The 27,602-nt window shown below is 40.7% G+C and overlaps 7 protein-coding genes and 1 pseudogene across 10 annotated transcripts; 3 read left to right on the forward strand and 5 right to left on the reverse strand.

The window, feature by feature from the left end:
• Positions 1 to 1,900: 1,900 nt before the first annotated feature.
• On the forward strand, positions 1,901 to 9,389 carry LOC130689903 (brefeldin A-inhibited guanine nucleotide-exchange protein 3-like). Of its 2 annotated transcripts, none has more exons than XM_059495719.1 (21): positions 1,901 to 2,062; positions 2,136 to 2,269; positions 2,336 to 2,479; positions 2,542 to 3,174; positions 3,232 to 3,338; positions 3,400 to 3,593; positions 3,659 to 3,945; positions 4,008 to 4,155; positions 4,228 to 4,361; positions 4,423 to 4,603; positions 4,689 to 4,802; positions 4,894 to 5,052; positions 5,122 to 5,374; positions 5,455 to 5,652; positions 5,708 to 5,812; positions 5,870 to 6,627; positions 6,698 to 6,812; positions 6,879 to 7,171; positions 7,443 to 8,061; positions 8,137 to 8,923; positions 8,983 to 9,389. In XM_059495719.1, the coding sequence occupies exons 1-21, from the start codon at positions 1,966 to 1,968 to the stop codon at positions 9,190 to 9,192; spliced, it is 5,670 nt and encodes a 1,889-aa protein (XP_059351702.1). In that variant the 5' UTR covers positions 1,901 to 1,965; the 3' UTR covers positions 9,193 to 9,389. The 2 variants fall into 2 exon arrangements, with proteins under 2 accessions (XP_059351702.1, XP_057368827.1); XM_057512844.2 differs by having other exon boundaries at positions 1,902 to 2,062; positions 5,705 to 5,812.
• Positions 9,390 to 9,528: 139 nt separating this feature from the next.
• On the reverse strand, positions 9,529 to 10,357 carry LOC130689907 (uncharacterized). The gene is made up of 3 exons (XM_057512846.1): positions 10,277 to 10,357; positions 9,999 to 10,203; positions 9,529 to 9,931 (listed from the first exon to the last, which is right to left on the reverse strand). The coding sequence occupies exons 1-3, from the start codon at positions 10,285 to 10,287 to the stop codon at positions 9,647 to 9,649; spliced, it is 501 nt and encodes a 166-aa protein (XP_057368829.1). The 5' UTR covers positions 10,288 to 10,357; the 3' UTR covers positions 9,529 to 9,646.
• A 618-nt stretch (positions 10,358 to 10,975) lies between these two features.
• On the reverse strand, positions 10,976 to 12,506 carry LOC130689905 (uncharacterized; annotated as a pseudogene).
• A 1,462-nt stretch (positions 12,507 to 13,968) lies between these two features.
• On the reverse strand, positions 13,969 to 16,139 carry LOC130689805 (quinone oxidoreductase-like). 3 transcript variants are annotated; one of them, XM_059495984.1, is made up of 9 exons: positions 15,985 to 16,001; positions 15,566 to 15,710; positions 15,378 to 15,476; positions 15,162 to 15,314; positions 14,899 to 15,059; positions 14,730 to 14,818; positions 14,444 to 14,658; positions 14,286 to 14,381; positions 13,969 to 14,225 (listed from the first exon to the last, which is right to left on the reverse strand). In XM_059495984.1, exons 2-9 carry the CDS (start codon positions 15,608 to 15,610, stop codon positions 14,055 to 14,057), a joined length of 1,029 nt encoding a protein of 342 aa, XP_059351967.1. In that variant the 5' UTR covers positions 15,611 to 15,710; positions 15,985 to 16,001; the 3' UTR covers positions 13,969 to 14,054. The 3 variants fall into 3 exon arrangements, with proteins under 3 accessions (XP_059351967.1, XP_057368729.1, XP_057368728.1); XM_057512746.2 differs by lacking the exon at positions 15,566 to 15,710 and having other exon boundaries at positions 15,985 to 16,139; XM_057512745.2 differs by lacking the exons at positions 15,566 to 15,710; positions 15,985 to 16,001 and adding an exon at positions 15,756 to 15,876.
• Positions 16,140 to 17,712: 1,573 nt separating this feature from the next.
• LOC132087718 (vascular endothelial growth factor receptor 1-like) lies at positions 17,713 to 20,081 on the reverse strand (the record flags this gene model as incomplete). The annotated part of the gene is made up of 10 exons (XM_059495573.1): positions 17,713 to 18,008; positions 18,082 to 18,211; positions 18,268 to 18,390; positions 18,452 to 18,603; positions 18,663 to 18,854; positions 18,913 to 19,140; positions 19,202 to 19,346; positions 19,425 to 19,688; positions 19,742 to 19,848; positions 19,913 to 20,081. Coding segments are annotated over 10 exons (1,806 nt in total), but the record flags the coding sequence as incomplete, so codon positions are not given.
• Positions 19,978 to 21,038, reverse strand: LOC130689532 (uncharacterized). Its single transcript, XM_059495780.1, has 3 exons — positions 20,622 to 21,038; positions 20,410 to 20,557; positions 19,978 to 20,343 (listed from the first exon to the last, which is right to left on the reverse strand). The coding sequence occupies exons 1-3, from the start codon at positions 20,748 to 20,750 to the stop codon at positions 20,120 to 20,122; spliced, it is 501 nt and encodes a 166-aa protein (XP_059351763.1). The 5' UTR covers positions 20,751 to 21,038; the 3' UTR covers positions 19,978 to 20,119.
• A 1,216-nt stretch (positions 21,039 to 22,254) lies between these two features.
• On the forward strand, positions 22,255 to 23,775 carry LOC130689931 (trypsin-like). The gene is made up of 8 exons (XM_057512870.2): positions 22,255 to 22,344; positions 22,410 to 22,479; positions 22,538 to 22,602; positions 22,665 to 22,753; positions 22,850 to 22,979; positions 23,056 to 23,194; positions 23,276 to 23,442; positions 23,529 to 23,775. The coding sequence occupies exons 1-8, from the start codon at positions 22,327 to 22,329 to the stop codon at positions 23,676 to 23,678; spliced, it is 828 nt and encodes a 275-aa protein (XP_057368853.1). The 5' UTR covers positions 22,255 to 22,326; the 3' UTR covers positions 23,679 to 23,775.
• Positions 23,776 to 25,006: 1,231 nt separating this feature from the next.
• On the forward strand, positions 25,007 to 26,857 carry LOC130689928 (kallikrein 1-related peptidase b3-like). Its single transcript, XM_057512866.2, has 8 exons — positions 25,007 to 25,136; positions 25,201 to 25,261; positions 25,323 to 25,390; positions 25,467 to 25,558; positions 25,645 to 25,771; positions 25,951 to 26,326; positions 26,419 to 26,552; positions 26,632 to 26,857. Exons 1-8 carry the CDS (start codon positions 25,119 to 25,121, stop codon positions 26,785 to 26,787), a joined length of 1,032 nt encoding a protein of 343 aa, XP_057368849.1. The 5' UTR covers positions 25,007 to 25,118; the 3' UTR covers positions 26,788 to 26,857.
• Positions 26,858 to 27,602: the final 745 nt, after the last annotated feature.

Consider the following 27,602-nt stretch of genomic DNA (forward strand, 5'->3'; position numbering starts at 1 on the left):
GGGAGGATAATTTGGATCGAGCGTAACAATAAAGAGTTTGAATAATTCAAACTGAATCACCAGATTCCTTTTTTTCGATTCCGATACGGGAGTTCCACGTATCCATCTTGCTAATAAAAATGGCCATTGCTTTTGATCTAGTCACATCAACCAAACAGAATAACTAGATTAAAAAATCATAACAAGATTGAAAATACCTTTTTATAGGACAAAGTTATTTCAGTAGATGCTTGTGTCTATCCGATGAGCTCGTTAATTTTTAACGAGGTGCTGTGATGGAGTACACCCAAGTTGTAAATGCATTACCGGCTGCGCACTAAAGCAAAAAAGTATATTTTAATATGCTCCCAGATGTGGCCTTTCTTTTGAATTGGTTTTTGTTTTGTTTTTTCGTTTTCAACCACATTTTTATCAAATAGCTTCTATCCAGGATTGATGGAATGACAAAGTAAATTGATTTACGACATTGCAACGCAGATCTATGGCTCCTCTTTTGCACCAGAAATAACTGCAACACGAACGACGCCTGCCATTAGCAATGGCTCACAATGCAGCTGATGTCTTTCGTTGGTTGTATACGCAGCATAAAGGTCTAAAAATCAACAAGAAAAAAAATTCTTTGAGCGTATACAAAACTCTTTCCCTCAGGTGGTGGTTCCGGCACAAGACAAATGACTGAAAGGGTCCTAATTATTAAGATGGCAGCGTATAGTTGATCTCCTCCCCCCAGAAAAATAAAAATAATGAATCACTTCATCTATCCAAAAAAAATAATAATTCCACTGAAATGAGTGGGTCGTGTTGAATACGCGAGTGATGAATTGATAGTGGCTAATAGCTTCTAGCTATTTCTTAAATGAAACAAAGTGCAATATTTATGGATCAATACTTTCTTTTTCCTTTCTTCACGATTCTTTCAGTTTTTCTTTCTTAATAAGACGTGCTATTTGCTGCGTATATTACACTATTTGTACTACTTTCCTCAGCGCCATAGGCATCGAGATGTTTCATCATTGAACGACAAAGTGAAATTGCGAAAAACCCATTTGGCAACGAGAGACACTCAGTTGTTCGGTGCAAGTCGTTAATAAAATGCTTCGTAATTGCGTAAATTTGTTGACTTAATTGGCACTGACCTTTGGCTTCTGCTTTTTGTACAGTCCCTCATTATAGCTTTGATGAACAGAAAATCCATTTTGGAAAAAAGGGTTTCAGTTTCATTGTTGTAACAAAGGATCAGACAAATCGCCATTGTTGAACTTACATGAAGTGTGTTAACGATTAAGGCGCCCAGCCGATTGCTTGATTCTAATGGGGTCTAGTCACGAACGAAGCAGAAACGGATTTATCGTAGTAATTTCTTTTGCTCGTTCACCCTCTTCTGTTTTTTATTACCACAGTGAGTACTTTGTTGTGGAATGGTAGGCGGGACGACAAGCGAACAAGAACGAACGTCGGCCATATTATTGGGTTTGATGTGGATCCTTTATGACCTCGATGTACCTGTGCAGTTGGTAATCCTCAATTATACTTCAAATACTTTATGAGCGAAATTGCATTACCTCCTGTTCAGTTTCAGCTTTTTCTGCACGCAGGTTTTACACCTTGATCGACAACACATGTGGAGTTTTCTTTGGTCATTTGTAAAGCAAATAATGGCCTTTTTTTCAATTCTTGGTTATTAGGTACAATGAAGATATCTCGTGCTGAATTGCAGTTAATCTCGACAGACCTTGTTTTGAGAAATGGCTTAATCTTTTTCTCGAATTCTGTTCGACCTCGAGGCAAACTGAATATAAGAGTTGCAAGCAGACGACGTTTCTAGTCACTAACAGGTTGTGCCCAATGTTATCGATTGGGCGCCTGATTTCCGTTTTGGATCTATTGTATTTCTTCGTTATTTATCCTCGTTACGTAGACGGGATATACATATTAGAAAACTACTATTGATTTTATGAGTGCAAAATGGCAATGGAAAACGTGCTGAAATGTCTCGTTCGAGACTCACAAGCACTCGGACGTGGCTTCCTACACATCAAGCAGCAGAGTCAAGTAGCCTTGGGTATGAACAATATTTACAATGAATTTTTAAGTGTTTCAAAACAATGCTTTACTTTACTAATTTTCATTTCCAGAAATGTTGGAATCCCAAACTGGACTACTTCAGAGCACACCACACGAACTCAGGGAAAAATGTTTTGTTGCCCTGCACTCTGCTCTCGTCTCTAACTCAGGCCACTTACTCAAACTAGGATTGATGGGTGTTCAGGTATCAAAGTTCTTAATATACATCTTTTCCTTGGTCTATACATTTACCAACATTTTTGTAATACAGAAATTACTACGAGACAATCATTTTGTTGCAAAGCACTGTGATCCTCCAGATGATCGTCAGTGGCTGATGTCTCAGTTACTGGATTGCCTTTCATTTCCATGTTGGTTAAAAATTTCAGAGGAAGTCCAGATTGAAATGTCAAAGGTAGCCATTGCTTGATTGTGCCCAACACTTAAACTCATTAACCTCAGCATCTATTCCTACAGATTTATATCAGTTTTGCTTGCTTGGAGCCAAAATATCTCAACCTAAACGCACACGTCACAGTAGATCTCCTTACCCGGTTGCTAGATATGGGTCAAAATGGAGGCATAAGATCGCGCAAACACCAATTAGCCCTCCAAACCGCATCTGTTCAAAATTTACAAACGTTTGCCAAAAATATAGCCATCAGCGTGACACCCAATCCACAGAACGTCGTTCCTGGTGATTGTGACGTCAACCAGATCATTCCGATCATTCAGTTTCTGTGTGACAAACTAGAAGATGGCCTGGTGACATCCCAATTATTCCCCATCGAATTCTCGTTGGAGTCTATCCAAGCTTTGCTTAGCAATTTACCTGATGGAGTCGTGCTAAGCTCAAGAAGCCACAGTTTTGTCTGGAGAACCCTCTGTCCCACTCTTCTGAAACTTGTTGGTGTCCCTTGTCCCAATGCTCCAGCCACCACCGAGTGCAGAATTTCTGATCTGCGATCTGTTGCCAGCATAGGGTGCGAGCTGTTACGACTCTTTGGCAATGTCAGTGTGCTACGTGCACCGTTAGAATCCCTATTCCACCGCCTATTGGTCACTGATCATATCGCCACTCGAATTGAAATGTTTAAAACCATCAAAGAGGTAAACGATTCACTATCTGCAATAGATATAATGCGCTCAAATCTGTTTCGCTTTCAGGTCTTCTCCAAATCTCACCGATTGTTAGTCATTGGCGGACCGTTTCTCATCGAAGCAAACAATCAAGAAACGTTTCCCGAGCCTAATGAATTCGGCATTCTCCGAGTGTACGTTGAATTTATGTTACTTTCAAGCGATTGATTTTACAATGTTTGTTTTCGTTTCCAGACTATTTGATGGAATGGAGGAAAGCATGCAAACCGATAACGTCGAGTTAAGAACAATTGTTTTGACCTGTGCAAATACGCTGTTGACTTCCCTATTGAGCCTAACGGCCTCTCCAACTTCGTTGCAAATGTCTGATAGTTTCATGGAAAAAATCAACTTGCTCTACGAGGATTTGCAAAGTTGTGACTATATCGGTATGTGTAGTATAGTTTTCATCACGCAGGGACACTTTCCTTAATTGCATTGCTTGATTTGGTAGGTGCCCTGAGCTATCCTACTAGATTACGAATGCCTAAAACCTATGAGCAATTGCTGAGAGATCAAACTAATATTCCCCTGAAGCCACCAACTATCACGATCGATCTAACCCATTTAATGGAAGACGAGGAAACGAAGGAAACTATGATGACTAACAATGATGATGACAATTGCAGCACTGCATCTGGAGTGACTGAAGGACCAGAGATGATTGATCAAGACGTCGAGTCGATGGACAAAGAATCCGAACACGAAATCCAGCTATTTGGGCAAATCGATGGATACGCAGTATTGACAATTAATGTCATTGATATGCATAGATTTCTTTCATTTTAATTTGATTTCATTAGGCTCGTTCGAATCACGTTGATTTAGAAAGACTGGCCGCTCGCAAGTTTCTTGAAGATCTTCAATCTTTCATTCCTAATCTTGGCTCTTGGCGCAGTCCCCTGGAGGTGGACTTGGCGCTCCAGCAATTTGCTTCCAGCTATTGCGAAAGTAGGACATTTTATTTTTGAGTACACTCGGAAAAATCTAAAGATGTTAGGAAATAACATTATTTTTTCATAGGCGCTGGACAGGACCACGTCATCTTTAACGCTGACGGCATCTACTTGGCCACTTACGTGACACTCTTGCTCAACTTTGAGCTGGCAAAACGCGAATACTATCCGTCGCGATCCGGTTTCGTCGCTCAAAGCGAAGTAATTCCAAGTTATAACAATTTTCTGTTTGCTGCAATTAATTTAGACTTTTTTGAAATAGGACGATTTCATCGCTAGCGTACTAAACAGTGGAATACTGGTTTATTTGACACCCGAATTCTTAGCGGAAGTTTACCAGGGTGTACTGGTCTGCGATGTAATCGGTAACGCAGGATTTCATGTTAATGCAGATTCCAACACATCAATGATGTCCAGCTGTGCATTTATCAATCTTCTAACTGGTACGCACGATTAATATGAAATCTAAGTTTGGTTGAACGATCGCTAATACAGTTTAACGTTTCAACTTTGACGTCAACAATATAGACGTTAGACAAGTTAAATGCACTGAGCAAGCGACGTGTTTCCTGTCCGATTGCCGCAAACTTCATTTCGCCTTTACACCCAACTTCTTGCTACGCGAACCTCGTCGTCAAGCAGGTACACCAACTACCCCCCCCCTCCCCCCAGCGCAAATTGAATCTGGGACTTGACTTCATAATGAGTTTTCTTATTGACTTATTCTGTGCAGGCCTCAAGTTTGCCCGCCGGCTGCTAACTTGCTTCTGGGACTCGTTCCTCTTTATCTATTCTAATGGAGTGTCACCGACGTCCAATGAAACGGACAATCAAGCCATTTCTCAAGCACTAGAATGTCTGCAGAGTGCCGCGAAATTAGCCAACATTCTCGGTACTTTATTTGATTTGTGTATCAGTTAACGTCTACATTTCGTTGAAAATCTTGATTTCCCTAATGCAGGATTGCAGGATCGATGTGGGACCATCTTCTCGTTGTTGGCATCTGTCGCTTGCGGCAATCCGCAGCTTGGAAGTGCCTTGGTTCGTCAAAAATCCTCCCTCAAAAATCGTTTGATGAAGGCTCGTATGGCTGGATTAATATCAAAACCCTTGTTTGATATCGATCTACCACATATCCTGAGCCTCGATGTCGTCTTGAACAAAGGCCTCGAACTAGCATCGTACAACAAAGAAGCCTGGACTCACATTCTCAGGTATGCCATAAAATCTAACCTATTTGTATAGTTCATAGATTTTTCTCTTTCATATTTGTGGATTGCTGCAATTCTTGTAGGTGCTGCTTGTATGTGACGGAACTAGAACGACGCCTTTACCAATCTCGGAAGAACGACAAATTCAAAGTGACTGCCCAACTAAAACAGTATACCTCTAAAATCAAATGGAAATTGAGCAATTCAGGTAGTTCAAAGGATCCTTCGAATGATGATCTGAACTTGGCCTCAACCGCCTTCGGAGGATTGGATGAAGACAGGTTTTATAAAATTATATAAATTATAGAAACATGTACTCATGAAGCATTTTAGCAGTTCTACTGACAGCTACAGTTTCTTAACGGCAGCGAGCCAGCTCCCCAACAGTGACAATGATATCCAGCAATTATTGGAAAAAGCAGTTAAATGTGACAATTATCGGTTAGTTTAAATTTATATACGATCAATGTTCATAACTTATCATTCAAAAATGAACAGAAACAGTGGCCAGATGGACGCAAAATTGGTTGCGCGAATCATCGGAGTGTTGAGCGAACGCGTCGATTTGCTTATGGAGGACGCAGCTGCAAAGTTGAACCTGAAAAGTCTGTTGCTTTTGATAGAGGAACTCTGTCAGTTGTGTCACGTCCAGTTGAGCCACCTTGACGAAGAGAACATTAGTTTGCAATGCCATTGGGTCTTACATCGAATTGGAGAGGTGATGCTAAGGAGCGTCAAAACAGGACGTCCACTCTATCACGCTCTACATTGCTGGGCAATTGTCGGGCCTACTCTGCTGAAAGCGGCCTGCAGCAATGATTCAGCTATTGCCAAGACATCGGTAGAGATCCTGCGATCAATCATCAGTCACGTTTTGCAGGAACAGCCGGAACCCCTTCACTTTCATTTCAACGAAGCGCTGTTTAAACCTTTTGAGCATGTCCTTTGTAGAGAAAATTTGAATCCCGATCTTCAGGATCAGGTGATGAGTTCCCTGTGTGAACTGGTGGAATGCTGGAGTGGTGAAATTCGTTCGGGCTGGCGTCCATTATTCGCTTGCCTGCGACGCTGGCCTCCCCCACCACAGGGACCGACGGACATTTGCAGCAGCAGTCGGCTTATCCATTCCGAGAATATCAGCACCGTCAAAGAAGTATTGGCTGCCTTTGTCCAGCAAGGCAGTGGCAATCCGCTCATTTTTGCCAATGCTGCAATGGACGCCATTCTTTGTCAACTGCACTACCTAAAGTGTTACAGTTGAGTCATTTTTAAATGATATTCTTCTTTATTTTTCACTTGTGATTAAGACTTCCTTTGTATGGACAGGGTACGTGGCAGAGCTCTCCGATCCAGCATTGGATTACCTTCAAAAATTTGCCAAAATGCTTGGCCAGCTGTGTATCAAACCGACCCAAGCGCCCGTATTCTATTCTGCCATGAGGTATCGCATTTGGACGTTTAATTTTAACCGCAGGTTAACATAGTTCTATTATTAAATTCCATGAAGTTTGACGTTTTTACCGAACGAATGCGACTTTGAACCGCTGATCGCTCTGGCGACCGAGCATCGCGATCAGATGGAAGCCGAAGATTATGGTTGCTGGTCTAATCTGTTCGACATACCCAGGCCTCAGTCAGGTCACGCTGTAAAGCTGTGGGACAACTCGACAGGCATTTACAAAGTCTTTTATCTGCTGGTTGACGGAATCACTTGCTGTCTAACGCACGCCAAAGATCCCGTTCAAAAATCTATTGGCGAAGTCGTCATGGCCACCTTCATACTACTTGTCGATATTGAAGGTTCATATATCTGCCTTCTTTTTGCCAGAATTCTACATTTCTTTTTTTACCACCTCTCCATTTTATGTTTTTAATTTTCTTTTGTTTTTTTTTTTTGCTTGTTTGCTTGCACGCTGGCTTATGATTTTTTTTAGTTGGTCTCGAGCAATTCTCAGTTGCTTCCTCTTTTTTGGTTTTTATCACGTTGGTAAGTCTACGCTTACGATAGAACATCAAATTGCATCATCTTCTTTCTTTTGAAGGAATTAATATCCGCCATTTTTCTTTGTAGAGTACGAGTTTGCAGTTCTCTGTCTGAGGTGTTCCATATTGCCTGGTATGAGCCACTGGTTGATAAGCCTACTGAGCATCAACAAATCGTGTCAGGCCGGCTTAGGCACATTCAAACAAGTATGTGGTCTCCTTTGCGATGTCATGACCCGACTCTTCGCAGCTGAAAAAACGGCCAGCCAAGTGAATACAGCAGACGTGTCCGCTCTGTTTCGTGAAGTCACTCTATTCTACGTGGAATGCGTCGTCCAAGACGATGAGTCTCTTGTCCGTATAGGCAATTCATGTCTGCGTCATTTGATTATCAACTGCGGCCAACAGTTCCAGACTCTGTGCCCTTCCGGCGAATTATGGGAAGTGGCTGCTTCCGCCCTTTGTCTCATCGTCCGTTGCAACCTCACCACCGTGCAAAGGCTGATTCAAAGCGACAAAGCCGGTGAGCAACAAGAACGACAGCAGTTTCGATTACAACATTTATCTATGCAAATCTTCAATCAACCTGTGGCCGAGTCGCTTTCTCCGATGTGCAGCTGCAACCTATTTGTCGCTTTACTTTCCTTCCAGTTGGCTATCAACACCATCGCCAATATCGTCTGCTACAGCAACGTTATCCTGACAGGGTAAATTACATAATAATAATTCGTAGTTTACTTTGTTATGATGTAGCATCATTGGTCTTTGTTTTGCTTGTCTAGAAACGAAAAGATCCTCGAATCAGCTGTGTTTGCTGAGAACATGCAATCTTGCGCTGCAGTTGAGCCAAAGATCCTGGCCATCTTGAGTGGTGTTTTACGTAGCGGTTGTGAATTCGGAATCGACTTCGAAATTGCACTTGGTATGCGGAGGCATCTTCAGAAGCTCTACGGTTTCGCACAACTCCCCAGTTTGGCCCAGGTGACTGGGCTTAGCTCGGATTTGCTGGTCATCGCGTTGACCAACATCGCGCTACATTATTCATGCCACATGAGAGATCTCGAACAATGGTTGGACTTTCTCATCGATTTCTACTTTCAAGAATCGGGCAATGAGCTTGCACCCACCAACGCCCAACCCGCTATGGTCATACCCGAGTTCCAGCTCGTATCTTCGAGCAAGTCCGAGGAAGGTGTGACATCTACAGATAGCGAAATATCGAAACACATCGACAAATCAACTCCGAAGCAATTAGACACTGAACAAAGGATTGAAGGGGATTCCAACGAAAATGAAACATTGCAAGTAAAGTCTGCATCAATCGAAGAATTGAACGAGCAGAACCCATTAATTGAAAAGACTAATGACTCGCTGGAAACGAAGGATGATACAGAAACTAGTCAAAGTCCGTCATCATCTGAATCACTTTGTGGAGAAAAAACTCCGCAAGAAGAAGACCTTATCGACAAACAACGGATGGAGGCAGCACTGGAGTCCTACAGGAGGCAAAAGAGATTGCAGACGAAAATTATCAATTTAGCTGAACCCAAACCAGTCAGGGTGATAAAGGTACAACCAAAACAAAGAGCCAATGATTTGATAATTGAATTAATTTTTTAATTGACCAGGTTGCCCCGGATATCATATCAAAAGTTATACTACTTTCAGCTATTCGGTTGTTGTCTCGGCTCGATAAGAGTGTCCAGAACTCATTCCAGATCGTATGGAATATCATGTCACGGTTGAATCTCCATTGTTCTGACCAACAAATACGTAAAGCTCACGAAGAGTTTGAAAAGCTGTTCCCTCTTTACCCGTCTGAATCCGATGGTTGTTGAAACCTAGCATGTCCGTAAGATACGTTGAGAGAATCTTTTTGTTTCTAGTCAACCCCTTTTACCATCTTCGTCAGAATTCCTGGATTTCTTTCCAATTTTATTTATGGTCAGATTTGTATCACAGGCTATTTTTACAAATTAACCATTATTAACAGGTTGTGTTGTTTCAATATTACAAGTATGTTTAAATGGCATCCTTTTTAATTTTTCAATCTTCATTCTAGGTAGCGATGTCCCATGCGAATACCGATGAGTTATAAGAGTAACAAGAAATCTATTTTTCATCTGCTTCGAAAAGGAATAGAAGCGAGTAGAATGGAAGAAACATTTCCACATTGAAAGTCTCTGTTTATTTCAGCTGTCGATAAGGAATTGCGTTACAATACGTTAGTATGAAATTGCAACAAAAGAATTCTCGTCATACGACATAAAGTGCGTAAATCTAACAAGAATTTCAGATTTTCTTAGGCAAGGTATCCGATGAAATGTCCAACACTGGCGTTTTGGCAGTGGTGGCTTTCGCCGTTGTTTGTTTCGACAGTTTAAAAGAAGTAGCAGCTTTGGTGGTAGTACAGGCAGGAGATAGGGTGCACGTAGTTGTGCCATTCTTAGTAAAGCAAGTGGTCCTAGCACAAGGCCCTACTTTTTCGTCACCCAGTTTAACATCAGAAGTTCCCGAGGTTGAATTATGGGCTTTGTTTACAGTTGGCTCGTTTTCAGAGACTTTGGTTTTTAATTTCTGTTTACAAATTTTAATCACGTTAGATTTAGATTGTAATAAGCAGTGAATAAGACAAGTGGGTAACCTTTAATTGGATGCTGACATCGCGCAACTTGATGATGCTGGTTTCATTCAAAGACTTTGACGCTTTGCCCAGCTCGGAACCATCTTCAAACGCCTCTTTGGAGTTGTTTTCAGTTGCCTCCTCGGAATTGCTACCATCCGTAGCGACGCTGGCACCTGAAACTGTGTAGGCGACAGTCAACAAGAAGACAGCAACGACAAACTTCCTACAGGATCCACAAACAAATCAGGTTATCTTAATTACACTATTGCGCTGGAGACAGGGCAGTTTGTTTTTACCTGAAAAACATTTTAAATTTCTGTGACGACTAATTAAAATTTAAGCGATTATAATATGAGGACTGTAGTGTCTTGTTTAGAATGTTGCAAGTAACTGATGAATGTCCCGACTATGGAAGAGGTTTTATACCCAGCAGTTGATCGCTCCCCCACCCCCTTCGTTAATCATAATCGATCCATTTCTAGGAATACCAGGGCTGTAGATTCGTCATTTTACCTGATCGCCGTTCCAGGATCCCATGACGCTCCACGGCTTGGGAGAATTGGTAAGTTATTTAATCTTTTGTAACGAGGACATTTCGTGTTCTATTAAAAAAATTAAGCTCCTTAAGATTAATTTGTTGTCCAGGAAGCTCCGTTTTTTTCTGTCGATGCCATGTAACACACCTGGAATACAAGAAATCGTGAAGACAGACCTGCCGGCATTTTTAACCGAATCACCGCTTACCTCAAATGGATTGCAAACACCAACTTGATGTGCAACTTGAACAGGTGACGGTAGTTTAGTCATTCCTAAAGCTTGGATTCCTTCACACATAAAACAGCTTGTAGATTAGTTTAAGCAGTCCATTTTGCAGTGGAATAATTTTTTATTATTAAATACTTTCAATGATTCTGCAGGAACATTTCGAATGACCTGGAAGTCCTAAAATACTTGAAAATTGCATCATGAAATTCAGAGGCCTCTAACGAAAATGCTAAGAGTTTAAAATTATCGTGTACTCTACACAGATTAAAATTATAGCTCTGTACACATTTTGAAACGAAGACAACATTTTAGACAAGACAATGGAGTCGATATACGGCCGTTCACAAACTGCAGGTAGATATTTACAATTACCACATACTCACTTCGCAAATCCCGAACGATTACCCGTCGATGTTTTACACCTCAGATCCATCCAAATCAGCAAACGTGCTATTTGCATTAGCAGTCGAGTTATTTTCATCTTTCAGCAAAATCAAACCTTCGAGATCCATGTCTGATTCATCGAAAGCAGTGTCATCAGACTCCTGCACATCTCCACCAGATTCACGCTCAACAATCAACGATGACACATTTGCCTGCGAAGCATTGGGAGCTACGTCGAATGCAAACTCCAAAATCACGCTGGTAATGTTAGAAACGTTGGCAGTGTCACCCATAATACCCTATGAAATTTAGATCGACTGGTAAGAAGAGTACGAACAATAGAATTAAGCAAACTTACGTCGTCGAACTCCGAGCCATCAACTCCACGCTCCTCCAAGGATCTCAAAAAAGGCCAAATCATCTGTTGCATTCAGAGTTGAGTTGGCAGCAGAGGCGTCAGAGACATTTGCATCCAGCTTCTATTAATAATTATAAAGATTTAACTAAAAACTTTACCCTTAAAATTATTTTGTTACCAGTAGTTGGACGTCAACATCCCGGACGACGATGGAAGGCGGAAGAGTTACATTGCTCTCGCTTCCGTTCAAAGCCTCGTCCGTCGAATTATCAAACAGCTTACCATTTTCGGAATCCAGTTTGACACTGACACCAGATTCCTAATGTCAAGAAATAATTTAATTGCAAAACACAAACACTGAAAAGAATGATCGTTACATTCACTTGCCGGACAGCTCGCACTTCGAAGAAATGGCTGCCCTCTTTCGAAGCACTGCCCGCAGAGCTGTCTAAACGAGGAACACTTTTGATTTGCACATCGACATCAGTGACGTTGGTACACAAACACTGGCACATGGGGCCCAGCTTCTACCAAAAGATAAACATACATTTTGTTAAGTTTAACACAGTTTAAAGTGAAATGGTCTTACCGCGACTTCAAGAACATCTCGAATTTTGATGAAACTAGCATCGCTCATATTCAGGGATTTTGTCGAATTGTCTACGACGGTAGTATTATCGTCTTTCACAGATGTATCGATGAGATCTACAGCTACACTCGCACTCAAGACACCGTACGTGACACTTAGCAGAAAGGCAGCAACAATAAAGATTCTGTATACAACATGCAATTCACATTCATCATTCCATTTTAAAGAATAAAAACCAACACAGTTGTGTTTATTAGTAAAATGCTTACCTGATAGACATGGTAGAACAAGATGAAATTGGGAAACTTGGAAATATAATTTTTAAAACAATTAAAATCAAGGGGATGATAAGATAGGCAATTACTACTGTAGGCTACTTTGACACTTGGCAGCAACAACTGATGACCTAATGGAGTTTCATCGTTTCTTTTATACCCCAAATGATATCCCCCGCTGGCTACCCGATCCTTTACAATGTAAGTAAAAAAAGCACAGTCTTTTGTCATCTTTGCCCGCGATACTTACAACAGGTATTTTAGGGGCAAAGAGAATCAGACGTCATATGTCTGGTTTGTACCACAACAGGTGAACTGAAGCTACAGCCAACTTTAAACTACCACAATCCCTGAAATGCCTTTTTTGTTTCATGGTCATTGTAAGACGATAAAAAGGTAGGATAGGTGATATTTTACTCATTCTGTGTACGTGTGATAAATGGTTTTCCTCTAAGATGAACCGGTAGCAAACGTCACGCCTGGTAGAAAGCAGACTAAGTTTAGACCTATAGCTAATAATTTAATTATTGCTAACTCGACCGAACGATTCCAATGGATTATTGTTAATGTTTAGTTTGAAAAAATTGCACTTATTTTGAGTCAGTTTACAAACCCAAGTCTCGTTGCATGTGAAGTCAGGGCTATAAAAGTTATCAGTTTAGACGTAAAAATGCCTTTAAATCTCAGCTTTGCATCGGGACGCCATATCGGTTTTTCCATCAGTTACTAATAGGCCGATGGCGATGAAGTGTACTTGAACAATGGTCTCGTTACGACAAAACTGTGCAAAAAAGGTATGAAAGATTACAATCCTAAAACGTGTATAGGTTTGGGCAAAGCTAGAACGATCATTTACTTGCTGGTTGTATAATTATGCTCTTATTTTTAAGTGCTTTCCCTGACGAATGTCGTGGTTAACCAGTTGCCTTTTACTCTAGAAATGAGTACCTCACATACATCAACAACAAGAGAAACCACAACATTTGGACAACTAATAATGGAAATTGGCTTATTACCAACCAACAATTTGGGCAAGTATGTTTGTCCAAGTCTTCCCGTGCATACAAAACTAGTCTATAACTTAAATAGGTCATGATGTTTTGGGTGTTTTAGCAGTTGCAATTGACAATCGTTTCTCGTCCAGTCGGCTTGTTAAGTAAAGTATTAAGGTACCGTAAAATTGGAATTGGTTTCACCGGTTGCATGATTGAATTCTCCATTTGCATCGAAATATTTATTATATAATATAACGTAAATTTTTAATAATTTATAACATAAAGAATAATGCTAGTTATCCAAAGCATGACAAAATGCAACCTTAACACGATAGGGAATTTGCAGTTTCTTGCCAAGTTTGTACGCCATAATTACAATGTTTTGCAATAAAACAGGTTCGAATATTTAGTATCTAATCCTATACTTTTCCATAAGGACATGCACAGAGATTGATTAGCCATTACTTTCTCTCCTTAAATATTACGGGTTTGGCAAGTTAAACAACTTTACGACGTAATTGGGTATGTCCCTGCATTTGTATTTCTTTAGCTCCTTTCATTTCGATGGCAAAATATTTCATCACTTATTTTTAAAAGGTCATGTGAAGAAGAAAAACAAGTGTCCACATCCAGAATTTATTCATTTCAATAAACCAATTGGTTGAATATTCGTTTTCCATAAATGGTGTCAGCACACGACTGATTGAGCTACTTCATGATTTTCAGGACCACCTTGCCACGAGATCCTCCTTCATGACTAAGTACGCTGGCATGAGCCTCTTGAACACCTTCCATTGTATATTCTTTATCGACAAACGGAGTCAGGAAACCTACATCCAAGCCTGAAACTACCGCTGCAGCCGTTTGGACCCACTCGTCCTACACCACGACAACCATAATTAAATTTAGCAAAGTTAATCGAAATTCTATTCGCCTTACCGGAGTGGACCTGAATAGAGCACATCCAATAATTGAAGCTTCTACTGCCATCAGGAAGCGAGGACTAATATCAACATTGCCTCGATTACCCACAACCTGCAAAGGAACCGACAGGTGAAGTAAATTAATTAATTTGTATAAAACCATCCTATACGTACCACAATACGAGCATCAGGACCAATTACAGTCAAATCTTTGTCAAGATTAATGTCGGATGCGTTTTCAAGAATGATGTCGAAACCTTCACCACCTGCTGCTTTGGCGGCTTCTTCTAGATAGCCCTTCTCCTTGTGATTGAATACCCAATGAGCACCATTCTTCTTCACCAGTTCCAACCCCTGCGGAGAGCCAGCCGTTCCAACGACGATCAAACCTGTTGGAAATGACCTTCACGTCTCGATTGTTCTTTCACCTTATGCGGTCACAGTTAAATTTATTGGTTACCATGGGCTTTAGCAAGTTGACAAGCTGCTAAACCAACTGCTCCGCTAGCACCGTGTACGAGTATGCGATCGCCTGGTTTGGCATTTCCTCTGTGTAAACAAGTAAGAACAATTAAATTTCACTTTTACCTTTTCCCACAACCCTTTCTAAAAGTTTTTCTTCATTTTACTTGATAAAGATTGCGCGATAAGCTGTGAAGTATGGGACGCCTAGAGCTGCTCCTTGGGCGAAGGAGAGGCGATCAGGCAGGTGATAAACGGAATGCGATTCGCAAGTAACATACTCGGCATAAGAGCCAGTTGCTCCAGAGAAAAAGACGCGATCTCCCACCTAAAGAGTCACGAGGCCAAGCGAAAAATGAGAATAAACTAGTTTCATGTTGGGCTTCTATGCCCTTGAAGCTGTTGTTAAATGGGGTTACTAATACAAAACCTTGAGTGTAGTAACTTCAGAGCCAATTTTCTCCACCGTTCCAGAGCCATCACGACCAGGGATGTAAGGCAGAATTGGCAATTGTGCAAATAATCCCATACGAATGTACGTGTCCACAGGATTAACACCAGCTGCACCAACTCGAATCAAAGCCTATCATCAATTTGCTGTTAGAGATTTTCTGGACATATTTTTAAAAACGTCAAAATGAGTTACCTGAGTCTCACTTGGGATAGGAATCGGGACATCATATTCGACTTTCAGGACTTCTGGGCCTCCGAATGTATGGACTCGTACAGCCTTCATTGTTCCTGTCTGCAAAACAAAAAAGAAATCAACAATGATTTTAGAAAACGAACAATGAAAGAACAAAAAGCTATTCTTTTAAATGAGAGTCACTTCACTTCATTAATGGAACTAAGTTTTGCCAAGGCATTCTTCTGGAACATTTTTCACGCTGCTCTGTTCTTACGTGTTTACACAGTTTGGTGGAACAAATTTGACTGAGCTGTTCAAGTCACCAGATATTGCTCAAAAAGGGTTTGCCACCTGGAAATTGAACATACGGTTTAGGACAAACTAAGATTGCCTTACGGGCTTTTGCGGGGAAAACTGCAGGACCTGTTAATCGAACGACCCCTAATGAATAACTTATCACATGTGTCGTATTTCTAACTTTGGAGGAACACTGTCGGTTTAGTTGTAACGAAACGCTACGGCTTTGTTATCTATTGTTAAGGAAGTTGAAATGGGTCGTAATCAGATCATATCCTCAAATGTGGTTCACCCTGTTAGTTTCCTTTGCTACTTACTATTTCTTTACCACAGAGATTTCCAGGATGTACAAAATTTCAGAACTTGTTTTATCGCTGCAAACACTTTTCTAACTTTCTTACTGGCACAAGTTTTTATGCTTAATCACAAAACGTGATTTCGATTGCGGCGTCTTAGGCAACAGAATCACCAAAACGGACTAACATGAGGCGTCTCAGCGTCGTTCGCTTTTTATACGCCTTTGCCGGGGCAATCATGAAACTATGGCTAACTGTAAAAAATAATTTCATAAAAAAAGAAAACCTAGATTAAAAATACTTTAGGCGGAGAGGACGAGACTTGAATAGATGGAGGACGCATTTAACTCGAGCGTGATTCAAGTAGGACGCAGGTAGGGTGCCATCAAGGTGATCCACATTTTCTCAAAACAACCTCACCCCAATAGCTTTGAGATTCAATGTCACTTGTATCGTATTTCTTACGTACCTTCGCCCATGTGGGAACTCTAAAATGCCTAGAGGCAGCAAACAACTATTTTTTTTTTACACGAAAATAACGTTGAACAATTGAACGTGAAAAAACTAAACTATTTTCGGGTTATATAGGTCGAAGGCAATTGCTGTGGTAGTACAGTGTACCAACTACAGCAATGAAGAAATCGTCCTTCATTTGTTTTTCAATTAATTGTCGTCTGCGACAAAGGGACGTCCCTAGATCGCCAGCGGGCACAGCCATTAAGTGAAAGCATGGAGCATTCTCACTTCGAAGGCTGCATGATATAGTGCCATTTCGCCAGAGAAAGCTGCTAGACACTAGAAAAAAATCATAGCACAAAGGTAAGCTTTCTTTTTACGCAAATATTTGTTTCAACAAGAGAAAAATGAATTTGGAAAATGTAAAGAAAAAAGAGGGTAGCTAAAAAGGAAATGGCTTGGGGGTAGAGTACCACCTAGTGTCCTTCAGTCTGGTTAGGGGGGAAAAACTCGTTTGTCTTTTTCCTCATGGCTGGAAAAATTGAATATCCAATTGTTGCATCGAAAGGGTTAAGCAGTGATTATAGATATCATCTACGAATTCTTAGAAAAACGAAAAAGAAACGCAGTTGCAATGCATTGTCTTTTTGGATAATGCATTTTCAATCAACAAAAGGGGAATCCAAGATGGTTATGGAATTAAATTTTTCTTTCTCTTCGTTTTTGCACGTAGATTAAGTTTGTTGAGATTAATAGTATTTGTAACTTGTTTAGTTTTCAGTTATGTCCAATTGGGGAGACGAAAGGGGACTGCATGAGACAACAAGTTGAAATGGCCGATCACGAAATTCAACGTCTCGCGACGATTGCCAACGTCAGAAACTAGTCAGCGCCATTGATGGCTGGGAAATAAATCATAACAAAAGGTAAGATTCTTTTCCTGAATCAATTTCATTTGACCGATGGCAACCAAGACAGACAAAAAAGGAAGGAACGGCTCCCAAGCAGAGCATGTCTTTCACAGGCAAATTTTTTTAGAACAACTTGTTTTCCCTCTGTCCACTTTCAAGCTTTTAAGTGGCGAGGAATTTTTTTTTTTAGAAAGGCAAGAACTTCTTTTTTTTTTCAAATTGTCGTCGTCGCATCGTTCATCTTAAAAAAGCAACTAAAAGTTAAAATATGGCAAAACGTCCATCAGGATGGGAAGAGCAAGTTTGGGTTCAACATCCATGTTACATCTGCACATGGATGTGATTCCTTGACCAAAGAAATTTTTTTTTATTGCTAAATTGTAGTTCATCGTACTAAGCCATAGTAGCCCTGTCCACACTTTCCACCAGCACATTGTGATTGGTGATTGCACCGCTTTCTTCATCCATTGTCGCGCATTGATCGTTCATATTCAAATAGATGGAGGGAACAGACGATTCCAACTGCCCGATGATCAGTTCGTCTAACTGACCGAACGTTGGTCTCTCGTCCGGTTTCGTTTTCCAACAATCTGCCATTATTTTTCCAAAAATATTTGGTGCGAAATTAGGTTTTTCCATGCGATATCCTTCCTGTATTTCCTTCACGAGAACGTGAGCAACATCCATTCCTTGAAATTAACGTGGGCAATTTGTTTACGTTGAAACCAAACTTTAAAAATGGATTTTCTAAACAATTCTCACCTGGATAAGGAACTTTTCCTAGTGAAAATAGTTCCCATAACAGGACTCCGTAGGACCAAACGTCTGATTGGCTGGAGAATATTTTATCCGTCAAGGATTCGATGGCCATCCATTTGATGGGCATTGGACACTGTCAATATTGAAATTTCCGTCAGTGGTCGTATTCAAATCTGCTAAGCACAATACCTGCCCTTCTTTCACGCAATTGCTTTTGTAGTACATTTTCTTGGCCATTCCGAAATCTGATACTTTGACCACTCCCTTGTCGGCCAGCAGAATATTACGAGCAGCTAAATCTCCGTGGATTACCTTGATTTCACGGGGCGCATGATGTGCTTTAAAAAAAAAATAACAGATTGTAAAATGATACCTTTTTGCTGGCTAAATAATCCATCCCCCGAACTATTTGATAAGACCAGGATATTAAATCTCTTGTAGAAATGCATTGATTTGAAATAGAATTTGGATCTTGTTGTTGTTGCGAGAAATCTGGTGGGTATAATCGGTCAGAGATGGATTTAACTACCAAGAGGCGAGGAACAGTAAAGAGTTAGTCGATTTATTATTCATGTGTCACCTACATGACATCGATGTCCTTGCAGTTTGGTCTGTGTCAGATGAAGTGCAATCTGGCACATTCGTCGATTGGACTTCCATTTCGCTTTTCAGCTGACCTTGTTTGTCCACTCGATTGATAAAATTGCCCCGACAGTTCTTCAAATAGGTTTGCACATTTCCGAATCGACAATAATCAATGATGATCAACAGTTCTCCTGTAACGGTTAGAATACGTTTTTTTCTCTTCCAGCTATTTTCAAAAATCTTACGAACCTCTGGATACACTTTTTGTGCAGGCTCCTAATAAATTTACGACATTAATGTGCGATCCAAGGTAAATCAAGATTCTCAATTCTCTGATTAGAGCTTCCATTTCGGCAGCGTTAGTTGCGGATCGGACCATTTTAACTGCCACCGTTTTAACAGTTTCATTCGAGTCTTTTAGTCCCACAGCTTCGGCTTTCATAACCCGACCGAAACATCCAGCTCCCAGTTGATCGCCTGTGAACGCGTGTATCCACCACTTGATGAGCAGGAAAAGGAACTTGAAAACGTAACGAACCAAGTTTGAGGCGATGTCTCGGAAATTCCCATTGTTTGTCGTAAGGTGAAAATTCAATTCGATATTCCGGGGGAATGTCGTCATTGATTTCAGTGGTCTTTCCCTTCAATAATTCGTCTGCACCTATAAAAGATTTTTTCTTCTGCTTTTTTGCCGAAAGAAAAATGTCAATGGCAGCCTTTTTTTAAACTGAATTACTGTTTTTGAAATGAATTTGGCTCACCCGATCCAAACAGATTTTAACGCCGATCCCAATTCCAATCAGAAATAAAACCAATAAAATAATAGTTAGGAGGATGGTCGTCTTGTCCAGGTTTTCCGTCGGCGTGTCATTGAAGTACACGGTAAAATTCCTATACCTCACTTCACCGATGGTATTTTCCCATTGACACGTGTACGTACCGACTTCTTCCAGACTTCCTTTAAGCGACACTTTGGAGAAATCGTGTGTCAAAAGTATTTGATCTGATTCAAATGATTGTCCGTCCTAGAAATATCGTGGAATAATGGTTAGTGCACGTGTTTGTTAACAAAATTTACCTTGAGCCATTGGATGTGATCTCTGATTGGCGGCCGTCTGCAACTTAGATTTTGAGCTCTATCTTTTTCTATTGTGACCAAATTATCCACGGGATCGCTAATTGCTTCTGCAAGTAGACGTTTTTCAATTTCAATATGTTGCGATTATGAATTATGGAACTAGGTTAATACCCAAGATTCGAAAAGAAATTTCGTTTGATTTGTCTGGACTCCAATATTGGTTTTTACATTGAAATGCTGAAGCCGTGTTCAGATGAATTCCGACGATACGCAAATAACTTAGCGTGTCAAAGCCAGCAAAAAACCTCCCCGTATTTTTCTTATACGTCGCAATTTCAAAGTCTCACATTATAAACAATTTAGACGTTACTGCCCAACTTACGTACTTTTAAATGCAAAACTTTTTCGTGCATCAAAACATTTTTTTTTCCTACTACCTTTTGTGTGTTTTTTTGTATCTATAATTTGCATTTTCCCAGCACTACTGTTTCGATAGAACCAATCCAGCGAAGAGTAGATCGGGCTTACGTAACGACAAACTAATGTGACGTTTTCGCCTTCACGTGGATCACTAGGATCGCCCAACCTTTTCAGCTCTATTCCTAGTAGTTCAAACATCATTTGTTTAATGTCAGTAGAATTTCGCTATCTTATTTGGCCACAAATACCCATGACGTTTAATGCAAACAGCTTCCTTCGCGTGACATTGCCCTTTGATGCCACACAGGTATACTCTCCGTTGTCGCTTAGCGTTGAATTATTTAGCCTGAGTCCATCTTCCGGATCGAACGACCATCTGGAATTGGGTATTGGGATCTGTGGGCAGCAACGAAAGTATTAGCGTTTGCAAGTATGTCGACAATGTCTCATTGGGTCATACTTTTATATTCTTCATTTCGAATTCAGGGTCGTTGATTGTGCTGGTTTCGTATACAAGTGAAATAGTGACATTCGGGTGGGTAGGCAGGCAAGGAATCATTCCAGGGCGATGTTGTACAATATTTAACATGAGTACACCCAAATGGGATCTGTAATTGACTTTCCATTGCGTTCCGTCGAGGAACACGAGATCTGTGTCAGCTAGTGAATGAGAGAGTGTTAAAGATAGCCATTGTTGGCCACTTGCAAACAGTAATTCAAACCAAACTGGAAATGTAGACGTATTGTTTTCTAATTATTGCCTTCCCAGATATCGCGGGCAAAGCACAACCGTAACTGCCGATGTCTGCGATCGTTGCATTTCTCAGAGTTAATGTCGAAAAAAAATGCGTTTGGTTCTTGTCAAACGTTTTCAGCACACGAGTGGTACTCAATTTCTTTTGTCGTAAGGTGCAACAATGAAACATATTTTAGAGCCAAAACTATGGTGGATTGTAAAAGACGGATAGAAAATGTAATGCCATACCCGATTGGTGTTGAAACGATTCGGTAGCAACCACGACATACCGTCATACATGGAGATGCAAGTCAGCGTCAGATGTGAACCAGGCGTAATCACCTGCCACTCTGTTTCGGGTATCAATCTTAGAAAATCGTAAGGATCGTCCACTTGGTTTTGCTTTGCCACATGAAAGAAGAAGAGAACAAACCATTTGACACAGATTGAGGGCTTATGACGTGTGGAATTTGAAAATGACCGTAAGATTAGCATTTTAAGACAATCAACTGTTTCGATAATTGTGCCTAACAAAGACGCCTGTTGTCAGACTGCTTGTTGTATCGCTCGCTTTGCGCAATATAATCTAACTTTGCAAGGATATCTCGTCACGTCTCGGTCCCACCCATCCACATCCAACCGCTGTTTCCTTCTTTATCGAAACCACAATTTATTTTTTTTGCTGTGACAGAAAGCCACGTAGAGTTTCTCATTTGGTTGGAGAGGCATTTTCTCGTTCCCTTCCTTTACGTTTCCTATTTCTTCTCCCTTTTTGTTCTACTGCTTTTAAAGACGCTAAAAGCAGACCCTTCCTTACCGCTGTTACATAACAAATTTGAATGTTTTTCGCAATGGTTTGGAGTTTCCGGAGGCTATACTTGACATTTGGTTACCGGAACCCCTTTTTAATAAGGTTTAAATACCGACCTGTGCTGCCCTTTCTCATCAGTATAGGAGCACAGTTTGTAGAGGTATGTCACATGTTCTAGTGTTTACGTTAGAGTTTAATTGCTTTTCTTAATAGTTTTATCCTACTGTCTGTGTGCATGTGATAGGAAATGTTTGTCATTCGTTGTGACCAGCTGAACTGATGTACAGATGGGCATGTGTACATCTCTCCTGATTAGCTGAGCGTAATGAAAACTGCAACTTGTCTCGTCGGCCATGTTGGTAATAGCTTCATAGATATTTATTCTGGCGCGTATGTCTTTTTCGTAATTGATTTTCGTTGTGTGCGTTGTATCCAACTGTGTTTGAATTTGTTCTAGTGAAAGCTGTTGCAAGTTTCATCCTTCACCACATGTTTGGCGTAATTGCGTTGAAGGATGTGATTTAAAAAGCGTCGCTGGAGTTGAACTCGATCACCAGTTGATTTGCATCGCTGTTTCATCGAGGGTTAGGGAATATTTCGCAACGCTAAACGTCAGCCATGCGTCCGACAGCTCAGGTAATTTTTTTTTTCTTGTTGGCAATGATGAACCGTTTAATTACTGGGGTTGTCTTTAACTATAGATAGTTTTGCTGGTCTGTTTTCTCGGATGCGTTTATTCGGAGTCCGTTTCCGGAGGGGGCCTCAACAATCGTGAGTACGCTTTCGTTTGCCGTTTCATATACTCATGCTAAGTTTGTTTTAAAATAAGGGACGGAAGAGATTGATCAGATCGTTGGTGGGACCCAAGCTGCTGCTGGGGAATTTCCGTATATGGTAAGCATTAGATTCTTTTTGTGGTCGGCATGCTAGTTGGAGTGATTTGCAATTTTGTTTAGGCAATTTTGCGCATCAACGGCGTTTTCTTTTGCGGTGGGACTTTGATTGCGCCTTCGTTTATTTTGACGGCTGCACATTGTCTAGTAAAGTAAGAATTTCGCGACCCCGTTTTTCTCCCAAAGTTGGCACCCCTCCATGGGTTTAGTTGGTGCAATTTAGTTTGTTCGTTTTCATTTTTTCGTAGTGTACCTGCTTCATCTACGGGCTCGTTGCAAGTAACTGTAAATACATTGGCCGCGAACGGCGGGGCCGGTGCTGAGGTCAGGGCTGTCAGGAAGTTCGTTGTGCATCCCTCTTACAATTCCGTATCAAAGGTAGGGGTTTATTATTTACAATGATGGTGGTGTTTTAGTATTCCTAATTAATAACGTCGTTTGAATATGATTACAGCAAAACGACATTGCCATGATGGCTTTGAATGCTCCTGTTAACAACGTCACGCCTGTCCCGCTACCGTTTTTCTCAGACGCAGGCACTTCGTATGAGCGCCAGAATACGGTTATTGCCGGATGGGGTACGACATCCTCTGGTGGGTGTGTTTTTTTAAATAAATTTCCTCTTGGCTGTGGTGTTTGTTGTGCGAAGTTTAACTCAGTTTTGCCATCAATAGGTGGAGGTGTGTCCAGCACGTTGCTCAAAGCAACGGTTAGCGTTCTCGGGAACAGTGTGTGCCGTAGACAGTATGGAAGGACTTTATTTGGATTGTTCGTTTTATCGAGTGCGTTCTACCCTAGTGAGATGATGTGTGCAGCTGCTGCTGGGAAGGACACTTGTCAGGTCTGTCAGTTTTTATTTTTTTTTTTTTTTGTTCGTGTTTGAACCAAACTTTGTTTTTTGATTGATTCTGTAATATTTATCTTCAGGGTGATAGTGGCGGTCCATTGCTATATGCCGGATTTCAAGTAGGTATTACCAGTTTTGGCAGGGGCTGTGCAGATCCGAAGTACGCTGGCGTATATACTCGCGTCACCAATTATCTTGGTTGGATTGCAGACACTCAAAGGAAGATATAGAAGTTTATGGACGTAATGAGCCGTTCAGACGGAAATGGATTTTCGGGTGTAGGGTAGAGGGTTGCAGTTCATAAAAAATACAATTACCATAACTGAATTGGTGGAGAATGCATATTTGCACTTGATAGTTTCCAGAGGGCGATAACCAAGTGACTTGATAACCAGATATCCGTCTGGTTGGAGGAGATGCGATCCGACATAGATCGTGGTCCAGTGTATTGGGGTTGTATTGTGTACAAAATTTGCTGGCACATTGACACCATTGAGTGATGTTGTTAAACTAAATGAGTATTTTTACTTGGCAAGAAATCCATTCTGGCGGTTTGGAGCGATCGAAGGAACATTGTATGGTTAGAAGCCGGTTCCTTGGGGTTAATGTTTGGGTCTGTTTCGTAACATATTAGCGCGTCTGTTTTGGTTTTTCTTGGTTACCAATTGGGACGTACAATTTAAGACGTATCAAGTACGTGGTGGCCTATGGGTACGTCTATGGGTTGTTGCAATTGTTCAAATCCTTCTAATGACTGTACCTTTTATGAATCCTACGTTTACAAAATGTGATTATAGGCAATGGATTTATGACGAATGTATTATATCTCATTTCATGTTCATTTTCGTTTCTGAAGGAAGCTCTCTTTCTTTTTTTTCCGTTAATTTTCTTGTTTATATTATAAATGGAACATAAAAGTTGTTATTTTTAAGCGTGATAGTGGTGATCCTGTTTTTTGTCTGCGGAATTTGAATGGCTGTAACTTCCTCCGGCTATGGATGTGATGATCCTTATTTTGGTGCGTTGTTCCATTAACGTCGATTAGGTTGCAATCACCCAGGCCAACAATCCTCCTATAGCTGGGTAATTGAACTGCTGATGTTTGTCTCATCTAACATTCTGTTTCTGTCGGCTTTCTTATTGTTATCACGCGTTTGCTATAAAAATGTTTTTAAAAAAACACGTCGACGTTAGGCTACAGGTTTTAGTTATTAAATTGTAGGTTTTATCAACAAGTGTGCACTTTGCGTTCGTATTTGCAAGGCACGTGTACACTTATGCGAGGTGACAGCTGCAATATTTTATTTTTTAATTTTTTCGTCCTTGCTTCTTCGTCGTACTGGAAACTCGACGCGTGTGTTTTTGAGAAATGACGTATGAGAGTTGTTTATCTGCGTCATTTAGTGTTGCACATTTTTCTACTCGTCGAATTTAACTTCAATCAGTTCGTCCGTATCCGGTTGCGTCCGTTATAGCGTACATGGCCACCTAATTTTTCCAAACAACTGTAGCATATGGTCTGCAACTTTGTGCATTGGTGTTTCTTTCTACAGAAATGACGTTCTAAATTGTCGAAATATAACGGAGCGCGAACGGATCAACTTGTCCATTAACTTCACTGGCTCTCCTGACAGTTGCAAGTCGTCTGAAATTTCAAGTACACTGTAAAGATGCGTTTCATCTTATGGGTAAATTTCTTTTTTCGGCTTGAATTTATTCGCTAATTATATTAACAACTTGTCATGATTAAAGGCTGTAGGCTTGTTTTGCCTTATCGGTTTAGTGTCGTCGAGAAATGCAGAGTATAACAAAGGTATTTAGAGTTTTACGCGAAGAATATGCAAAGGTTTAACTTTTTATTATTGTATTACAAGAAAATAGACAACCAAACATCTCCATCATCGGTGGTATTCCTGCGCTTCGTGGTGAATTTCCAGGATTGGTAATAAAACTAAAGTCAACAGTTTTATGTAGTTTTGGCTTTTAAATCACATAAATTTCGTGTCATCTGTTTTTAGGGCGCTCTGCGTTTTAGTGGTGGTTCCCTTCGTTGCGGTGGAACTTTAATTGGGCCGTCCCACGTCTTGACGGCTGGCCATTGTATATCAATGTAACAAGCCGTTAAATAGTATCTTTTTCTTGTAGATTCCACGGGTGATCTTGTTCGTCCATTAACAAGAAGTTTATTACCATTAGATTCACCTCGGACGAAATCAGCACGTTCAACATGATCTTCAACACGTTGACGTATAGTGGCGGAAATGGCGCCATCGTTAGAAATGTAAAGAAAGGCGTCATCCACGAAGATTACGACAGCCCTGAGGTAATCCAATTTTTTTTTTTGTAATTGATTTCTTTTTGTCAGGTTTCTTAAAACATAGATTCTCAATGAACAACAAAACGTGGAGGGTATTCTGTTACTTAAAATGGAGCTATTTTAGATGTTGACAAATGCAATTGAAAATTATATCTGACAATTAAAATGTGCGCGTTGGTCTACAGTTCAATGACATCGCCATCCTTGTTTTAACTTCACCCATCACAACCATTCCTTTCACTAAACTTCCGACGGATCCAGCAGCTTCAACCACAAAACCACCAACAACCAAACCGAAAACAACAACCAAACCGAAAACAACAACCAAACCGAAAACAACAACCAAACCGAAAACAACAACCAAACCGAAAACAACAACCAAACCAAAGACCACAACATCAACTCGAAGACCAACCACAAAACCACCGTGTTCGTGTACGTGTCGACCAGCAGCCGTGAACCGAAGGGTTCGGGAAAGAGCCGAAGACTTTGAATCGAGAGCGTTCAGTACGTACGAGAATGCATCGGCCGTCATTGCTGGATGGGGCGAAATGTCCGATGGTTAGATTTCATTACCCTCTCAAATTTACGTAGCTCTACCAGTTCTAATCAGTTTTGATGAATAATGTATTTAATGTAATTCTTTAAAAAAGGCAACCTTTCGGACGTTTTATTGAAAGCCAACGTCACGATTCTAGACAATGCAGTGGTCGCTGATCAATACGGTGATTCGTTTTATCCCGCAACGATGCTAGGTGCCGCCGCTCCGGGTTTCGATACCTGCCAGGTGAGTGTTTTCATCAAGACAATATTATTCTGTCAACAAATTTATCTCATTCTAAAAAAAAAAAAATTGGATAATATAGGGTGACAGTGGTGGTCCTATTTACGTCAGCGGTGTTCAAGTTGGTATTACCAGCTGGGGCGCCGGCTGTGCTCTTCCTGAGTATGCTGGAATCTACACGCGAGTCTCGAACTATGTTGATTGGATCGCAAAAACCATGGCCAACAACCCAGCTTAGATATTTGGCGCCACGCTACGAGCGGACGAGCATGACTTTGAACTTCCTCTTCATTTCACTTTTTAGCATTACCAGGTGTTGGTGTTCCATGAATCGGTTTTCATCGAATCCATGTTTTTCTTGTGTTTGCTTTGTGTGTAGTATAATATAATTACTCTCAACCTCTAAAATCTTGGTGTTAGGTGCCCTATCCTATTCGAAATAGGAGCTGATGTTACACCTGCAAGATCCTACCAGTTCTACCTTTATGCTTCGTCATCAACGGCATTCAGTTGAAATGCGATGCATCTCGTTCTACCAACTTACACTAAGGTTTTATGTAGTTGATTTCCCGTTTGAATATGCACCCGTTTCAGATACGTGTGCATTTTGGAGCTGTTACAAACCTTCTACAGTTCATATTTGAAACAGCTCTATTGAATTTCCTGGGGCGTTGGTGCATATGCTCATAAACGGCGGTAATAAATGGCATCTTCTGCAGTGTAAAGGACTGACGCCCACCTCGACAATGGTAGCCTAGACGCAACCCAGACGGGATGTATGGAACACATATGGCGTATTGTCAACAAGCTCTTCAATAATACTTGGTTCGAAACAGACACTGCCTGTCTCGAACATTATTCTGAACCGGATCCTCATACGAATCTGAATAAGCGACGTGCGTCATTCCAATATCCCTTACATTACACCTGCGAACTTAACTATGTACGTTAAATTTTTATGCCGCTTCCACCTATGGAAGTGTCTAGCTGAGAACTGACGCAACTGAACAACATACGGCAATAAAAGAACTACAGATTTGGGATTATGTAGCT

The sequence above is a fragment of the Daphnia carinata genome, chromosome 6, assembly GCF_022539665.2.
Source record: "Daphnia carinata strain CSIRO-1 chromosome 6, CSIRO_AGI_Dcar_HiC_V3, whole genome shotgun sequence".
NCBI classification, from domain to species: Eukaryota; Metazoa; Arthropoda; class Branchiopoda; order Diplostraca; family Daphniidae; genus Daphnia; species Daphnia carinata.

Bases quoted from the DNA above. Each gene is read 5' to 3' on its own strand.
- LOC130689903 (XM_057512844.2), top strand. From the start codon at position 1,966: ATGGCAATGGAAAACGTGCTGAAATGTCTCGTTCGAGACTCACAAGCA. The intron at 2,270-2,335 runs GTATCAAAGTTC...TTTGTAATACAG, and splicing joins TAGGATTGATGGGTGTTCAG to AAATTACTACGAGACAATCA. The intron at 4,604-4,688 runs GTACGCACGATT...TCAACAATATAG, and splicing joins ATTTATCAATCTTCTAACTG to ACGTTAGACAAGTTAAATGC.
- LOC130689907 (XM_057512846.1), bottom strand. The intron at 9,932-9,998 runs GTTACCCACTTG...ATTTGTAAACAG, and splicing joins ATGTCAGCATCCAATTAAAG to AAATTAAAAACCAAAGTCTC.
- LOC130689805 (XM_059495984.1), bottom strand. From the start codon at position 15,610: ATGTTCCAGAAGAATGCCTTGGCAAAACTTAGTTCCATTAATGAA. The intron at 15,477-15,565 runs GTGAAGTGACTC...TTTGTTTTGCAG, and splicing joins AACTTAGTTCCATTAATGAA to ACAGGAACAATGAAGGCTGT. The intron at 14,659-14,729 runs GTAACCAATAAA...CATTTCCAACAG, and splicing joins TCAACTTGCTAAAGCCCATG to GTTTGATCGTCGTTGGAACG.
- LOC130689532 (XM_059495780.1), bottom strand. From the start codon at position 20,750: ATGTTAAATATTGTACAACATCGCCCTGGAATGATTCCTTGCCTGCCT. The intron at 20,558-20,621 runs GTATGACCCAAT...TGCTGCCCACAG, and splicing joins TCGAAATGAAGAATATAAAA to ATCCCAATACCCAATTCCAG. The intron at 20,344-20,409 runs GTATTTGTGGCC...TTGAACTACTAG, and splicing joins GTTTGCATTAAACGTCATGG to GAATAGAGCTGAAAAGGTTG.
- LOC130689931 (XM_057512870.2), top strand. The intron at 22,603-22,664 runs GTAAGCATTAGA...AATTTTGTTTAG, and splicing joins CTGGGGAATTTCCGTATATG to GCAATTTTGCGCATCAACGG. The intron at 23,195-23,275 runs GTGGGTGTGTTT...TGCCATCAATAG, and splicing joins ATGGGGTACGACATCCTCTG to GTGGAGGTGTGTCCAGCACG.
- LOC130689928 (XM_057512866.2), top strand. The intron at 25,262-25,322 runs GTATTTAGAGTT...TTGTATTACAAG, and splicing joins AAATGCAGAGTATAACAAAG to AAAATAGACAACCAAACATC. The intron at 26,553-26,631 runs GTGAGTGTTTTC...TGGATAATATAG, and splicing joins CGGGTTTCGATACCTGCCAG to GGTGACAGTGGTGGTCCTAT.